The sequence below is a fragment of the Tyto alba genome, unplaced genomic scaffold, assembly GCF_018691265.1.
Source record: "Tyto alba isolate M040663 unplaced genomic scaffold, T.alba_DEE_v4.0 Super-Scaffold_18, whole genome shotgun sequence".
Classification (NCBI taxonomy): domain Eukaryota; kingdom Metazoa; phylum Chordata; class Aves; order Strigiformes; family Tytonidae; genus Tyto; species Tyto alba.
In genome coordinates this window covers 4,126,028-4,143,483 of record NW_024881280.1, presented here as the reverse complement: position 1 = coordinate 4,143,483, position 17,456 = coordinate 4,126,028, and the positions used below count along the sequence as shown (strand labels likewise).

Genomic DNA, 17,456 nt, shown 5'->3' with positions numbered 1-17,456 from the left:
TGCGCTTAAAGTAGGTAGACCTGGCGTGGTGGCAGAAGGAACAATCTTCTTCATCGTCCTGCCAATATACCTCACTGCTAAACCAGCAGGGTTGGACTTCCAGGAATAGGAAGGCTGCAGAAAGAACATCTACTTTCAGTCGCCTCGCCCTACTCAGCGCTTTTGTGGACACTGTGCCAAGAGGCCAACGGATGCTGTTTATTTAGATGAATACAAAAAAGAAGGATAGAAACAAAAATGGGCATTTCACCAACTGAGGGTGTTGGATACTGTCTGATCTGAGGTTAGACTGGAAACCAACTCAAAATGAAAAGCTTTACAGAACTTAGACTAGATGACTGCTCTCCTAAGAGCCTCACCCATGCAGACGAACCCATACACACGCTTATTTACCCTTAGCTGAGGCTAAGTTAGGGCTGACACTGGGTTCTATCTCCCAAAAACACCTCTTTCCAAAAGCAGTCATCTTCGGGCCCCGGAATAGTTAGTTACATTTGATCATCATTCAGGAAAAGGGAAACTTTACACATGTTAACAATCTCAAGTCTCCGTCTTCCCAGAAAGTGTGAAATAAGAAGCATAAAAAATGACACCACGGGACCTTGTAAGAGAGTTAAGAGCATATTCATTAGAAATAAAATACAAAATACAATGATGCCGCAGGACAGGGGGCAGCAGGCGAACAAAACCCCCACCATTCCCTACCCTCACCCCAATCCAAGGAATGCACCTATATAATACAAATTAAAGATCTCAAACATGGGGAGAGGAGGGTTTTACAAAGTGATTTTCTTGCTATACAGAAAATATATTATTTGCTGGAAGTCACTGCTGAGCTGTTAGGGGCCCAAGGTCAGTCACTGCTCAGGAAAACCCCTGAAGGCACACCGACCCCTTACTGCTTCCCCACCAGTCTGCTGAACACATCGTAGATCTCTGGCTTTTCCTGTGCAAACTGCTCGGCTGTATTTTTCTGTAGCCAGTCAGATGAACGCATCTGTTGCTGCAGGAGGCCAATGAGGTCACCAAGGTTGGAGCTACTGGCACAGGTAGGCTCCTGGTGGCGGGACACAAAAATGACTTCATCTGTGCTGTCTGCTTTGCCATCCTGATCTGACTGACAAGGCTGCTCCTTCTCCTCAGCCAGTATCTCCTGCTCACGCTCTTCTAAAACCTTGCGGATCCGTTGCATACCTGCAGTGGTGTAAGGAGGAGAAACACCAGTAGATTAGTTTAAGCCACAAGTGTCCCCAAACCTGTCAGATCCAGAAAAATTTGGAGGATGGGAGGAAAGGGAGGAAAACTGGAGAAGACAAGAGGATGATGATGATGACAATAATAACAACAATAATAATAACAACAATAACAATAATAACAATAACAATAATAATAATAGGATAAGTTTAGGATTAAAAAGAGAACTGCAGAAATGCTGGTGGGAGGAAAAAGAGAAGAGAAGGTTACTCACCTAACTGCAGCCGGTGGGTCTTGTCAGCAAAGATGATGCGGAACCATCCGGGTTCGCTGCATTCAAAGGCTTTACCACAGGACAGGAGGACTTTGTTATCCAGAAAACGCCTCCAGAGCAGCATCTCCTCCTCAAATGTGCCTGTCCTAAGGTACTAGGAGAGTCAGCAGAAGGGCCAGAGGTTAGTAACATGTAGGCAAAATCACTGAGATCCTCATGAATTTGTGATTCCCATGAGGTCTGCAAAGGCCGGGGGAGACACCTTTTACCTCTGAAGTACAGCAGCTGTGATATAAAGGAAGAAATGGGGAGGAAAGTAGCTCGAGAGCAGTAAGATTCCTGCAAGGAGGGAAACGCACAGACAGACGAAAGGAAAAGAGCGGAAAGAAATACCAGGCAGCCCTTCCCTCTGCTCATCAGACAACAGATTTGTTAAAACAAGACGTTTATCACGGGGTGAAACTTTCCTCTAGATGCCGTTGCACCACGTGCCTGCCCTCATCCCAGGAGAAGCCTGCCTTCCTAGGCTACCAACCTTTCGGAAATCAATCCAGACAAAGAAGCCTGCATTGCGGTTGAGAAAAGGAACTCCAAGTGTCTTCAGCTCATCTGTCACATAGGTATGGGCAGCTTTTAGGCGGGCATGGTTGGCCCTCAGGTACACCTGGTTGATCCAGTCTGACCAGAAGGAGAAGATAAAGAAAAAAAAAATCACAAACTGAGAAAGAAGTCACATCTGTTCAAGCTTCTAAAATGCTCAGAGTGGCTTTTCCCATTTCACCCTTCAACTCATCTTTTGGTTTTCTTTTTCCTCAAATAACAAAAAGAGGGGCAAGGATGATTTAGCAGTTTCACATCTGTGCAGAAGAATACCTTCTTGACCTTCCTGAGGAAGTTTCCCTACATTCATAGCTCTTGGTTGTTGTGGACTGTTAGCACTCCATCGAGGGCAGAGCTAGAAATCCAGTTCCATTTCCCTCATCCCACAAGCCTGTACTCTTTGTTTCTGCTCAGCTGGTTCTACACAACACTGGCTATTTCTATACAAATAGCTATCGCACTTCTTCACAGCTGCCTCTCTAATTCTGCTGATCAGGAGCTCTGCAGATACGGTCCTTTTCTGCAGAACCGCCAACCTCGTGTTACACGGGCAGCTTCTGGATTACGGAAGACTGTATGATTAAGCTGTACAAACAGAAGACCACTTGGGAAAGTAAGAGGGGGATCCCCCACGTATCAAGACACACAGAACAGCAGAGGATCATACATGGAGCTACTGACTCACCTCTGTCTCTAAGCAGCTGTGCGACCTTGTGCTGGACAGGTCCACAAACCCCGTGGAAATAACACAAAGAAGCCACTGCGTTGGCAACATCTTGGTTCTCTGTATATAAAGTACCAAAACGAATCCCAGAGACAGCAAAGTCCTGCAGAAGACACAGAGACTGCTTCATTACACGGGAAGACCGGGATCCTATTACTACTGCCTTGTTCTTTCCAGCACGAGGAACCTGAGGCCACCAGGCCAACCCTACCAGCCGGGAAGCACTCACCTTGCTTATTCCCCACATCACATGAGTCCGCTGGGGATCGGGCAATCTGTATGTAGAAGGATGCAGATGGGCAGTTAGTGTCATAGATGCTGAAGCTTTTGGATCACCAGTGCAGCATTGCAGAAACAGAGAGGCAGCATTACACGATGACAGACAGTGCAGCACGGAACATCAGTCAAGTAGGGAAAATTCAAACCCGGCCTAACTTTAGAAGCTAGCAACTCCCTGGAACTAGACACAGTTTTTAAATATTTCAGATACACAGCTACTTGTAAGTGCTATACTTCACGCGCAGATTTCCTGCACATATGAAGTTTTACATATAACGCTAGAAATCAGGCCTGGGCCAATATATTTGCCAAGAATTAAAAGTAAATTCTGCAATATTTTGCAGAGTGAGATAAAGTTCTTGTTTTGTGATGTTGTACATCCAAGCCCAGCAACAATGAACTAACACTTCACCTAGTGTATTTGATTTCATTGCAATTGAGCACAAAAAGGAAGATAGCATCACTGGTGAAAACTAGAAATAAAAAAAATTAAAAAAAAAAAAAAAAAAAACAAAAAAAACACCAAAACCCCACACCATATTTTTAAAAGGTGAGATTTGAAAAGTTTTTAATCTCATTAAACTGATACCTAATAAAACCCATTCTCCCGTCTAAATAACACTGTGATCCGTGACTAATGTATGAAAAAAAATAAACAGCAACAGAAAGTCTTTACAGGCATCAACAGAAACATGGGAAAGATATAACAATGTTTAGGTAGGAAGAAAAGCCTCACTTTCAACAAATTAAATATGTGTTTCCAGTTTTGGGGACTGTCTTACAAGCAAATACCGAGGCACACATTGAAAAGTGTACCACAACAGAAAACCAGCTACCTATTTTTACTTGCTAAAGTACACTTGAGAAAAATCATTTGCCATTCAGAAATTACAAAAAAAAAAAAAAAGAAATCAGCATAAGGCAGACTCAGAATTTGCTAGCTCATGACTTAACTTCCAGTCACAAGTTCTCAGCAAGGCATCATGTTGAACTGTCACTGGAAGATGGCCAGGGAAGTAGGAGCTGATTTTACCTGTCCATGCCTAGGACACTGTGAAACGTGGCTGATTCATCAAAAACTGACAGCATGTAGATCTCATCTACTATCACATGCAATTCATGTCTGCAAAAGGACAAAATGGAGATTACAAGACAAGGCTGCTTCTGGTTTAGAAGCAGAGATAAATTCAGGCCTGCAAAGACTTGCTCTGTACAAAGAAGAGGAATGCCAGATTTTGCAGAAGTAAAACATTTTTTCCACAATTCAGGTCTACTGTGTGCACACTGAAGCGATTTGAGATATATCCACCTGTCACCCACTGCAACTATATAACGAGATAAAAATTCAGTCATTTCCAATGCACTAGTGAAAATTAATTCCTGTATGTGCTACCCATCTAGAATAAGTTGTATCATCATCCGCTCAGAATCTCACGGATTCTGAATCTCAAGAGAGTATCTGTGGTCCATGACAAAGCTGGGAACCCATATCCACATTTTTCTTTTGTCTTCACACATACAGAGAAACTGGGAAAGGAACTCAGCTTCCTACCAGAGAAGCACAGCACCACAGTGTTTGCTAGGACTACTGACAAATAAAACTTGCATTCCTTGATAAAAGTTGCTTTGCTGTGCCAGATGGCTGCATGGTCCATGTTCCCTTGTCCCCAGAATGCCCCTCTCCTCTCTTAAGCCCACCGCTGTGTGTGAAGCATAGACTGCTTGCCTAACTTAAAAGATATTCACAGATAAATTCAGGGACGGAGATTAGTCCACCAGATTCTGGAAGCTATATCCGACTTGGGATGCCTCAGCCTTCCAAACTGACGTACCTTTTAGCAAATTCCAGGTAATCCCGTAGCTCTGACAAGGAGTAGATGTCCCCAAGGGGATTTTGGGGATTCAGAAGAATTAAGGCCCTTACAGTGACACCCTGCAGAACACAAATAACACAGTATTAAGAAATGCCCATCATGGGATAGATTTTCAGTCCCTCTACTTGAGCAGTGAGCGGGACACAAGATTCCCCTTAAGTTTCCACCATGACTTTTCACCTCAAAGGTTACATTTGGATGAGAAAACTTGTAGCCACAAATTAAGGTTTCTTTTACAATTATATCACTTGCAAAGTGAACTGAGGATAAAGATTATAGAATGAATCTAAGATTTTAAGAAGAGGGAGTCTGCTACAACCACTGCCATCTGGTTAACCAACTGATAAGATGCTCTCACAATGGAAAAAAAACTTTCTCTGAGCTGTATCGCTAATTGGGAAGTAACAAATTACTGAAAATTGCCAGTGAATGAGGCAAGAAAGATAGGAATTTGATTTATGTAGATGCAAATTGTTATCCTTTAGGGCATACTTGGCTGGAGATGTGAGAGCCCATAATGATCTAAAGGCACAGCTAAACATATATAGGGTTTAGGACAATGTCAAAACTTACAGACTAACTCTTCAGAAGGGTGATACTCAGCTGCATTTATCCTTTGGATTTGTACCTCTCTCCCTCCTGCAAAAATTCTCACTGTTCTTAGTGGATTCATCTGCACTACTGTGTAGAGCTGTCAGTTTTGGGGTAACTCAGCTGGCCTTTCTGAGGACAAACCCTGGATAGTCCTGACTTTTTAGGGCATGCCCAAGTATTTTTTTTTTTTTTTTGGTGATACGAATGGGTTCCAGTGCTTTGTGAGTGGTCTGGTACTCCTGGTTTAGCCTTTCTGCTGTGACCAAAACTGGACAGATACGACACCAGTGGCTTCCCTCTAAGACTGCCCCTGAGTTTGCAAGCAGCCTAATCTCATGCGGTCTACAAGGACAACCGGAAAGCCACGTGCTAGGTTTTGAAAATGTTTTGAGACGTGCCATCTCAAACACATTGTAGACTTAACTGGTAATGTGAAACTCTGCTAAACTCACCTCTGCCCGGGCATCCTGCAAGGCTTTTTCCAGTTTTTCCACTGTAAGCTGAAAAGGCCGAGTGCTTGTTCCAGTAATCTGAAAGACATCACAAAGATAATAGAAGCCAAGTTATTTCAACAGGGTCTGCCTTGAGTCAATCCTCTGAGAAAAGCTCCCCAAAAGAAAATAAACCCTCAACAATAATGACCTCGCAACCATCTTCTTATCCTTTTATACTACAGAGAGAATCAACAAATAAATAAAATCAAGGAAATGTTTATCATAGGCTGGCCACACACAGAGAATTCTCCAGTTATCCTTGAGTAACTAAAACAATGCAAGATTTCCATCTGCTCTTCCACCCCTAGGACCATCTCCAGTAGGACAGTACATACTTCTGTCTCCAAGGCTCAAAAGACCCATTTTTTCCCTCCCAAGAGCCATTATTAGAAGTAAGATGCAAGAAAAGGACAAGACTGGAATCCAGATTTATGGTCTCGAAAAACTTTCTTGCAAATTATGCGCCCAGTTTCCCACCAACAGATTGGGAAAACGTCCACGAGCTTCAGGCTCTCCTTGTTCTGAGGACTGCCTTCAGAGGTTCCCAAAGCTCGCTCACCACTTCCCAGTATCAATTATTTTTTAACTACAGAGGTTGGTATTCCCTTCCCTCAGATCTTACCTTACTGTCTAAATAGGCGTACACCAGCTTGACATTACCATAGAGGAAGACACTCTGGGTAATACCACCGTAAAAGGGAGTAGCAATCAGAACAGCTTCTGGAATAGAGAAAACGAAATTGGTTGTCAACAGGTCACAGTCCTTCTCCCTCTTCTCATGTACTTCAGCTACACAGGAAAGCTTTTTAACAGCTGTGCCCTCTGGGAAACACTGTAATGTTACCGCCGTTCCCTCTGCTTTACTTTTACGTTAATTCTTTAATCTTCTGCAAGAAGCCAGGAAAACATGAGTATAGCTCACATTTAGTCTAAGAAACTGAAACAGAGCACCACAACAACAGTGAAGGCAGACAGGACAAGACATCAAGTGTGAGTGCCTGACATCTGCAGACCATGGAGATGATAAATTTCACAGCGTAATCTTGCAGGAAACAAGAACTTTGAAGTAGGCCAATGCCAATTCCACTACTTCTGTCAAACAATATTTAAACAGAGTAATGTTATTTCCCAGCAAAAATCAACATTAAAAACATCTCCCAACCATCCACTTACCCCCTGGATCACAAAGGACTGTAGCTAATGCAGAAAATAAAGAGCCACAACCATTTAAAACAATCACCTACAGAAGAAAGAGAAAGGCTAGTGATAATTCTGTCCATAGAAACACAACACTATAAAATAATAATTTCTGACTGTACCACTAAAATATATTTTCTCCCCAATTCTCTAGCAAGGACATTCTCAGAATTTTCCTGCTGAAACCACACTTCTACCAGAAATAACTTTAATCCTGTTCTTTGCTTCAGAGACACTTTGTCCCGGTGCCGTTCTTGATTCTAATACGAAGTTTAGAAAAAGACTAGGCTTTAATTCTGGAAATAAATAGGGAACAGTTCTGAACTGCTAGAAAAGCAAACTACTTTTTATCAGTTAATACGTGTTACTGCCTGTTTGTGGTAACAGCAACTCTGACCTCCTGCCAAAGTCGCACAAAAGTGGAAACCACTGTCTCGTACACCAGCAGGTTTGGCTCCTGCCTCTAGAAAACAGATGCCCACAGGTCCCGTGAGCTTCGCTCCAAGAATCAGGCAGAATCTGCTGCCCTGGATCAGCACCGACCAGCAGACTGATCGGCGGTCACTTCAGTTCACGAGCAGGACGGGGCTCCTGCTGAATTCCCGTCGCCAGAAAAGCGGTGGCCGCACCAGCTCCCGCTGCCTGCAGCACTGGGCAGAAGCAGCAGCCCCCGACCCGCGGGCACCCGCGCCCTCTCCCAAGCCAGCAGGTCCTGCAGAGACTCGGGTCTTGATGCCTTCCTTACAACACTGCCACGAGGATGAGGAAGGTCTGTTTTTACAGGCTAAAACTACTCTTAGCTCAATTACAGATTTTTGTCCTGAGGTGTAACAGTAGAGCAGGACAAAATTAAACTCGACTGAAACAATGAGCACTCTTTGTCAAGGCTGAGGGATACAGGCACAACAGGTCCCAGAGCTGAATAAGGAGATGAAAACATAAAGCCCCACTGAGAGCACTACCGTGAGGAGCTGGCACACAAAAGTAAAGCATGAGGTAAATATACAGTAGACCCAAAGTGTTTTGGCTGAAGTGTGCGTCGAAAGCTACTGAAATGGCTATGAATCAATCTCATTTACATGATAAAAGGCTGTCATTTTACCAAATCATTTGTTTAAAAAAAAAAAAGAAGATGAAACTGTTTGACAACAAATGGCAATACATTAGAACAGACACCAATGGAAAGTGGGTTACCCACATTTTCTGCCTTAAGAGGTGCAGGGGCCTTGCAGTAATAGGTCAAAAATCGAGCCACTTCCTCCCGTAAACTGAGAAAGACACAAAAGCAAATATTGATTCAGCTTATTCTCCAAGAGGACGGGCTTCCCCAGGTCCACATCTCAGGAAAATAAAGCCAGGGCACAGTAAAGTCTGGTGAAAATATCTGGAAAACAGGATAGCTCAGGCCCATGCCACAGACATGACTTTTACACATGGCAAAGGTGTCACGGATAATGTCTATAATGGTGCATACATTTCTGATGAGCTTTAATTGAGGCACAGAAGAGAAAGATTAAAGTCCCCAAGTGTTCACTATGTTTCAAAGAGCTGTTTGGAGTTACGTAATTTGTCAATGTATATAGTGCTTTTAAAACTGTGTTTGCTTTAGAAAATGTGCATCTTCTCTCACATAAAAGGATTTTAAACTGGATTAACTTGTTAGGGCAGCTAATTTACAGTTTTGCAAAGAAAAAGATGATTAACCAACCTAGAAAAGTTTTAACTAGAGAGTGTAGCTGAAGCAGTTTGTATTCATCCATTCTGCTTATCAGACAAATAGTCAAAAAGAGAAGTGTTGCAGAAAAGAGGAGACTTACAACATATGTCCCTTCCAGTCAGGATACTGAAGCAGTGGGGGCTCCATCAGATTCATATCGGTCTGTGTCAGCTGGGAGCAACGAGAAGAACCGTTAAAGCACAATCACTGATATGAGAAACATGGAGATAGGTGGGATCCATGTACAGGTACATACCTGCATAGACACACACACACGTGCAACTTCACCAGTGGTAAAACTGGATTGAGAAAGCCGCTGACCATCAAAATTAATGCAGCTTGGAAAAGCAAGGACCAGCAAACTGATCAGTGGTAACTTCAGGTTACGTGAAGTATGGGCTTCTGCTAAGTTATTGCAGCCAAAACTTTGCTGCGGAGATCAACAAAAAGGATGCAGAACGGGCAATACACCCAATGCCCACAACCAAGATGCCTGCAGAAGACTTTTTCCAGCAAATGAAGCAACCTAAAGAGTCCCAAAGAGTGTTTTGCCCAAGCTCTGAGGACAACAGCTTTCAGCTGGAAAGTAAGCCCCAATTGTGAAAGCTCAGGTCTGAACTGTCAGACAGAGACAGAAAGGATTTTGAATCACAGTCAGATGCGTATTTTCTTTAATCAACATTCAATATATTAATTTTTTAATGAATTCTAGCTTTCATTTGTATCTGAGTTCCAAGTTACTGCAGCTCCTTCAGATCTGTAACTCTGTTATGTTTTGGTAAGTGTTAGAGCATAACGGGAGCTTTCAAAACACAGAAGACAAATGAAATTATCTTGATAATTCTTCCCCGGGGCAGCCACTTTGTTCCTTATTAGAAGCTCATTCTGATCTCAAAGACAGGTTCACCTGAACTGCAGAGCCCTTTTTAATATTTCTATTTAGATAAAGTATGCACGCTGCTTTTATCTAAATATTTTAAAGGTTGTAAATATCAGGGTTTCACATAATCCAGTTCTATGAAGTTGCAAGGGAAAGCAGAGTGGTGATAAGCAACTAGTACGGACAATGTACCTTCCAAATGTTTAATGGCAACCAAATCTATGAGTTAATATTAAAAAAGGTGAGAGTGGGGGGAGCATAACAAGTAGGTGATAGTGCAAGGGAGGAGAGAAATTCAACATGCAGTGTGAAAGTTTCTCACATCATAAGAGAACCACAACATTCTGTACTGGTGTTTTAATAACCGGTGCCAAGCTCTGGAGTTTAAAGACACTGTCCTTATCCCATGCAGAACTACAACCTGATATTATAGAACTAATCAGCTGTGGATGTTCTTGAAGCCTATGTAGCACAGAACTGTGCCTCCTTAGATCTCTCTCCTAAACTTATCTAGAGAATGCAACATGAAACATATCAGCAGACTTGGCTGAAAAAGACTATGCAATAATAAAGAGGAGAACCCTTAAAGGTAATGCATCAAGGGCTAAGGAAACCAGACAGGACAACTGAACGGAAGACCATCTGCAATCTCACGCCACAAAATATTCTCTGATTTAAGGGTGAAAAGACAGAAATCTGATTCATTACTTTATCCAGTGGAAACAGTAAGGATTTATTGTCCCAAATAGGAAGAAATTATTTGCCTACAGTCCCAGCTGGCACTGCATTCAGTGAATCCGTACCGCAACGCCAGGCTGCGATGTCTGAGGAACTGGCAACAATACCTTTGTTCAGCCCGTTGCCACGGGCCCGACGGCCCCTCTCACTACAGCCAACGGAGCCCTAGCTCGTTTTCGTAATCAGGCTGATTGAGATGCAGCTGACCATCTCCCTCTGCACTACTTACTGCAGGCTGGGTGTTAGTTTTAAGGGGAAAGGACAGAGAAGGAAGGAAGGAAGGTACCACCTGCGCAGCCTAGAAGGCACCTTTTTCGTGCAGGCCGCAGCCCTGCCTTACCTGTTCTTTTAGCTGGAAGGCGGAGTGGTGGGGTACCGTCCCCCAGAGTCAGTGGAGTGGCGGGCAGAAATAAAACAAGGAATATTTTGAGGGTGGGAACTGGCAGAAGGGGAGCAACCACGAACTTCAAAGCGCAGAGGCCGGCTGTCCGGCCCCGAGCCACCTTCCCTCCCCGCAGACAACTTCAGGGAGGAGAAGCTGCCACCCGCCCGCCTCGCTGGCTGCACCCCGGCAGTCATTTTGACGGAAATCAAGAAACACTCCTCTACAGCACGGTTCTGTCGCCGATCTTTGACTTCTACTTTTTGAGATGTGCTGTGGGTTTCGTGCCTCTCCCTGGTGCAGCTGAGCAAAGTGAGCAGGTAGCAGCTGGCCCAGCCTGATTTTTCCAGAAATTTCAAGAGCGGCCACCCTCACACATTTTGGGTAAGGTCAGAACTGGGTGTCCAAACTGTGTAACTTTAAAATGGACAGATGTGAAGATCGCTGGAATTAAACAGAGCTCAAAACTAATTTCAAAACCTCTGTATTAAATCAACTACTGTCAGCAGGAAAAAAATAAAGTGCATCTTCTCTTCATTTAGTTTTCTGAGACAAGTACCTCCCCAAAGGGAAACCCATCAAGAAGAGGAACAGGAAAACACCCTTGTTCCTATCCTCCTGAAAAAATAACATAAATAAATGTACGAATAGCTGGATTCAAAAGTGACTTCCAACACATAAAAAATATACCACAAAAAATTGTATCAGAGAAACCTGAGCAATAGCAGTAACTCAAGGAAGGTGCAAGCACTGAGGGGGAACTACACAGGAAATTCAGCATTTTGTTTTGTAATAGGACTTACCCGCTTAGACATCAGGTCAAAGCAGAGTTTATTCTCACTGGTGCCAAAGTTTATTATACCCTAGAAAAATAAATAATTTATTGCTTATCGACACGAAAGCCATGTGCATACATCACCTTAGCTACCACTTCACTAAATTGCCTCCAAAAAGCTTACCAAGGAAAAGTCAAAACATAGTTTACATAAACTTCACCATATATAACTCGAGACACCTAACTACGTGTGTGTGTTTACATATATATCCCAGGCACTCAGCTTCCCAGTCAATAAACTGTCTATAAATATGTACTAACGGTTTATTCTTCTTTACAGAGTATGTTTAACTTAGTCTTGAATTCACTCACTGGTACATATCTAACTACAAAAGAAACACTAAAACAGTTCTGAGAAAACTGAGGTTTACCCTTCTGCAGCAGTTTTAAACAAGGTTTTGGATACATTTCTTTATCTAAAAGCATCTGTTTATCAGTCATTACCATTCCACTCCACTGATTGGCTCAGAAACCACATAAACATGTAGTCATGAAAAGTGGTTAAAATAACTAAATTTTCCCCTCTGGAGAGCTGACCCTACAGTTCCAGGTTTAGGATTTGGCCCTGCTTATTTCATACTTCATCAGGTCTTGATGAGTTCAAGTCTACTATCAGATTTTCACAATCGGAAGAGGTTGGTAAATAAAATTTTAAGAATGTGAAAGCATATCTAATTAACTGTACGTTTATGAAGTTACCAAGTCTAATTCTAGATACCTGTTTAAAAACCTACCTCCTACATAGACAACGGTTGGTAGAAGACGTAGTTTGCGCCTCATGATGCACTCTGTATCACAAATTTCACTGTGTTTTTCTATCTTAAAAATTTGGTTTTCACCTCCCAACACAGTGTGACTAAAGTCAGGGCTAATAATGAAACATTTTAAAAGTTTCAAGTTGTTCGGTATTTGAATGCGGGATCTATTTAAAAGTAATCCACATATAAATCATTATTTATATTTAGTATACTTGTTACTCAGTAATAATTTACCATGAAGTATCAACGCTCAGTCTTTGTGCCACAAGGGGGGTATGATGAGCTACTTACAACTGAGCAGCCGAGTGTAAATACGCAGAAAAAGTGCTGAGTGTTAGTTAAAAGTAATTAAGAAAAAAAAGAAAAAAGTCTACTACTTAGCTGTTGTATCTCCTGCCTCCATCACCTGCAATAGTCAGATATAATCAAATAATCAGAGATGGGCAACAGAGGTGAAAGGAGGAACAGGAGCTCTGTTCCTGAAGATTTCTTACATCTTTCAAGGTCTACTACTGCTAGTATCTCCCCGACAGGGATTTCAGAGCGTGCAAACCTCAGCTGAACACGGCATCCCTCTTTGGTACACAGATGACCTACAAAACTACTTTTTATTTCTCTTCCTAAAACATCTTGACCCGCCGTGTATTACTGAGACCAAAAAAAAAAAACCCCCCACACATCTAGCATATCTGTCAGCAAACCTGTAAGAACGCTTTTTTCCCTAGCAAGAAAGCCAGGAAAACACTTTGAGGTTCTCACTCACGTTGGGGTTCTTGTCTTCATCATACTTGTCAGCATGATAAGCTTTGTACCCTTCCTCAGTGGAGCCACGAAAAATGTTGGCAATGTTGCCACGAGCAGAGAGGTAGGGGCTTCTCTGGAAGTCCCCAGGGTTACAGAAGCCGTGCATATCAACCTTCCTGCCGGTAAGCGGCCGAGCCCTCATCTCTTGCAGGTCGCCGCCTCCTCCTCCCATTCCCGCAATTTCGGACAGTGCCTGGCTGAAGTCCAAGCCCCGAGGCATCGCAACGGAGGAGGAGGAGCCACTATGGCTCTGCTTTAGGATGCTGAGCATCTGAGCAAAGACATTGAACATGCGGAACTCATGCTCCCGCTCCAGTTCAAACCGGCGCTGCTCCAGTTGCATCCGACGCTCCTCCACGTCCAGATCTCGCTGAAATCGGCGTTCTTCCATCTGCAAAAAGCGTTCTTCCATGGCCCGCTGAGATGTGAGGGTCTTCAGCAGGAGATCATCGAGCGGGTCCTTCACGCGCTGGCCTTTCCGCTTTTTTCTCAGCCGGTGCAAGGCAGAGAAGCCGGGCCGGGGAACCACGTTCTGGATCCGTGATGAGTTTGCCATGTTGGGCTCGCTGAAACCTGCGAACACATAAAAGCATGGAAGAAAAACTAAACACGCAGCAAGTAAAGTGGCGCAGACATGCTTTGCTGCCTTCCCCTGCCCTTCCTAGGAAACATCCTTCAACCTGCTGTAGGGTTTTACAGCAAAATCAAAGTAAAACCTGTCAGGTACATCTGGAAGTTTGCAAGTTTTTTTGAAGTCTTTGTTTAACTTCACACATTGGGCACCCCATTATGCTGCCAGCCCCAGCCCCGCACTCCGCCTCTGAATTAACCTGAGCCATCGTCAGTTCCCTCCACTGAACTAACTACGCAACCATCATGGTCAAGAGGACGTAAGATTTCTTCCTGACCTCAGGCATTAACCTCACACTGGTTATCATCTCTCTTCTTCCCCATCATGTCATGCTCTTCCACCAGCCTGTCCCAGGCTGGCCTGAAATCCCCCAAGATTTCCAGACTGTACCCTTCCGGGCAGCCAAGCAATGGCCAACTGCACTTTCAGTGCAGGAGTCTCATCTCCCGTGAAGAGATATGCTGCTTCTGCCAGTGACTTTCAAAAAGATCTTTTTTCCAAGTCCTAATGAACAGCTTAGAAAGCCAGGCAACGATTACTCCCAAGCACTCTTCATTGCTGAGTGTCCTAAGATATTAGGTCCAGAAAATACTTTAAAAAGGCGGCAAGGAAGGTTTCACCTGCAGGTTTATAGCGTAGCCATGGCCGAAGAGGGTCTCCTGATACAATTCAGCATGAGGACTGCAAACAGCCCTGGTGATATTCAAACGATACCAAAAATCATTCCATTTTTTAGATTTTTTTTTTTTTCAATAAGGTAAGTGCTGTCAGCTTTATCTGCAGAAATCTAACAGAACTGCCTAGCCCAGCTTACATGCCAGCCCTTTGGATTTCATACACAGTATTTAGCCTAGCACAGTAGTTTTAGATTTTATTTACCTGCAGCAAGATACGTTTCGGGAATGGCCAGAAGACTATGAATGCAGATACCAGCCTTCTACTTTAAAGCTTTTTGGGACGTGGAAAAATAAAGATCCAAACATCAGTGCGAAAACCAGGTGTCTATCTCTGCACCAGGAAAAAAAAAATCTCTCTTTCTGGAAAACCAGGCAGAAACCTTATGCTGGAATGTAAAAGGCTATCCCTACCTGAAGGTGAAACACTGGTTTCAGTGGGAATCTCCACCCTGGAGATGGGAGAGTCGTTCTGGGCCCTCTCCAGGAAGGCTCTCTCCATCTCCTGTTCTTCAGGGGAGCCCTGCTGGTAAGACATGGCTGGTGGGGGCTCTGGGGTCAAGCAGTGCTCATCAGAGTTCACCTCCTCACATTTGATTTCCATCAGTTCAGGGTGCTGGGAGTGTCCAAAGGGCAGGGCCGAGGAGGCGAACTGGTGGTGGTAGCTCTCCACCATGGTGCCCTGCAGCACCTGCTGAGCCATCATGCTGCCGCCCAGGGAGCCGTAGGCCAGGGCCGGCCGGCTGGTCAGCACCCGGTCCATCACCTCGTAAAACTTCCAGGTCCGGCCGCCCCGCGGGGCCTTGCTGTTGTCCTTGATCCGCCGGTACTCCAGCTTCATCTTCTTGATCTTCTCCCGGCACTGGTCGCCCGTCCGGTGGATGCCCTTCTCCCGCAGCACCTCGGCGATGCGGTTGAAGACGTGCTGGTTGCGCAGGCAGCTCTCCAGCTCCATCTGCACCGACTCGTCGGCCCAGAGCTGCAGCAGCTCCACCACCTCGGGGTCCGACCAGTTGCTGCCGCGCTCGTACTTCTTCCCCCGAAAATCCATCGCTCCCGGGCGCCGGCCGCGGGGGAGAACGGCGGGGTACCAACGCCCCCCCCCCCCCCCCCCCTCCCCGGGCCAGCGGCGGGAAGGGGCGCCGGGCAGGCGGCGGCGGTACCGCGGGGGCTCCCGGGGCGGGGGGCGCCGGGGGTCCCGCCCGCCGCTCGGCCCGGCCCGGCGCTGCCCCTGCCCCGTCCCCGCCCGGGGGGCCGGGCCCCCCGCCGGGCCGGGGCTCTCGCACCGTGACCCTGACGGTGCCCGGGCGGCCCTGCCTGCGCTCCCCCCCCCCCCCCCAACTCCCCACTCGCCGCCGCCCCTAAGGGGCTGCCCGGCCGCCGGCACGGCTCGGCGCGGCTCGGCACGGCTCGGCGCGGCTTAGCCCATCCGCCGGGGCCGGGCGGAGCGAGCTAGCGGGGAGCCGGGCCGACATGTTCACATCCGGGGTGACGCACATGCGTGCAGCCTTATTCCGGGATAACTTTAGCCCGGGACAAGCTCACGGTGCCGCGCCCGCTGTCACACACACACCCCCCCCCCCCCCCCCCTCCCCGGGGGCCGGTTTACTGGAGGTGCGGGGTGCCCGTGGGGCGCCCACCCGGGTCACGGCTTGGGGACAGGTCCCTGCCCCGCTGGGCCGCCTGGCCGCCCGCAGCCAGAGAGCTGAGCGAGGTACAGCGGGACCAGCCGTCACATCAGCTCTCGCACCCCTCATCGCTTAGCGGCAAGGTTCAGATCCTTCCAAATACACGCGCACACACACCCCCGGCCTCTGCTGCGGCCCTGGGTGGGGTGGGGGATTGCGGGGAGCGAGCACAGGATTTCTTCTTTTACACCAGCCGCTCAGATTCCCTGCAGGGATGTGGCTCTGCACAACTGGAGTCTCCGCGGAGCTGTGCTGCTGCATCGGCCACCGAGGCGGCCGTGAGCACGGAGCGTGTCGCACCCTGACCCATCCCTGTGGCAAGTGCAGCCTGAGCCTGCCGGGGTAAGGACTGAGCCCTGAAGGCAGCGAGTATGAACATAAACCCGGTCAACTGATGAGAAAAAGAGAGCAAAACGCAGCGTGTGCACGTCCTGTGTCACGGTCCTCAAGGGTAGCGGGCAGGTTGTGAAGCACGCGTGAGGTTTGTGATTCTCCTCTTAGATCGAAAGATCTGCTTCATCGCAGTGCCGTGGGGGGTTTATCCCACTCTTATTAACTGCCCTTGGGATTTTAATAAATCACAGCCTCTGTGATTCCATTTTTCAGTCTGTGAAATGGAAATAAAAATCTTGATCTTTAGATTTTGTGAAATACTTTGAGTACTGTCTCTAGGGGGGGGCGGGGGGGGGAAAGGAGACTAGACTCAACTTTAAAAATACTACCATTCCTAATAACTTATGACCAGATCATAGTTTGGATTTTTTTCCAGTGGTCTGCTTAACTAGAGTTTGTACTTCCACACCTTCATAAGAAAGATGTGCTTTTACTTTCCTAGGGTTTTTCATGGCAACAGCACTCTATGTTCTACAGATACAGACTTAATTATATAAGGACGTTTACATTGACTGTGTACCGGAGTACACAAAGTCCAGGGCAACAATGAATAGAGCCATTGATGATAGAAGGTTAATAATAAATATAAATAGATTAAAGGCAGCAGGGAATAGTCTTTCTAAAAAGCTTTTCAGAGAAGCCTGAGAGCCTGGTTGCAGCCTGTTATACCTGAGGGCCATAACTTAGCTGAGCATCAGTACAGCGTTCTCAAAAGTAACTCAACAT

At 45.8% G+C, this 17,456-nt stretch overlaps 1 protein-coding gene across 2 annotated transcripts; it reads right to left on the bottom strand.

Moving 5' to 3' along the window:
- Positions 1–605: 605 nt before the first annotated feature.
- On the bottom strand, positions 606–15,813 carry ACCS (1-aminocyclopropane-1-carboxylate synthase homolog (inactive)). 2 transcript variants are annotated; one of them, XM_042791158.1, is made up of 16 exons: positions 15,064–15,813; positions 13,304–13,917; positions 11,751–11,810; positions 10,906–10,917; positions 9,048–9,118; positions 8,429–8,498; positions 7,207–7,273; positions 6,656–6,753; positions 5,992–6,069; positions 4,904–5,004; positions 4,105–4,194; positions 3,022–3,067; positions 2,754–2,895; positions 2,004–2,146; positions 1,469–1,622; positions 606–1,194 (listed from the first exon to the last, which is right to left on the bottom strand). In XM_042791158.1, the coding sequence occupies exons 1-16, from the start codon at positions 15,698–15,700 to the stop codon at positions 896–898; spliced, it is 2,682 nt and encodes an 893-aa protein (XP_042647092.1). In that variant the 5' UTR covers positions 15,701–15,813; the 3' UTR covers positions 606–895. The 2 variants fall into 2 exon arrangements, with proteins under 2 accessions (XP_042647092.1, XP_042647093.1); XM_042791159.1 differs by lacking the exon at positions 10,906–10,917.
- Between the last annotated feature and the right edge of the window lie 1,643 nt (positions 15,814–17,456).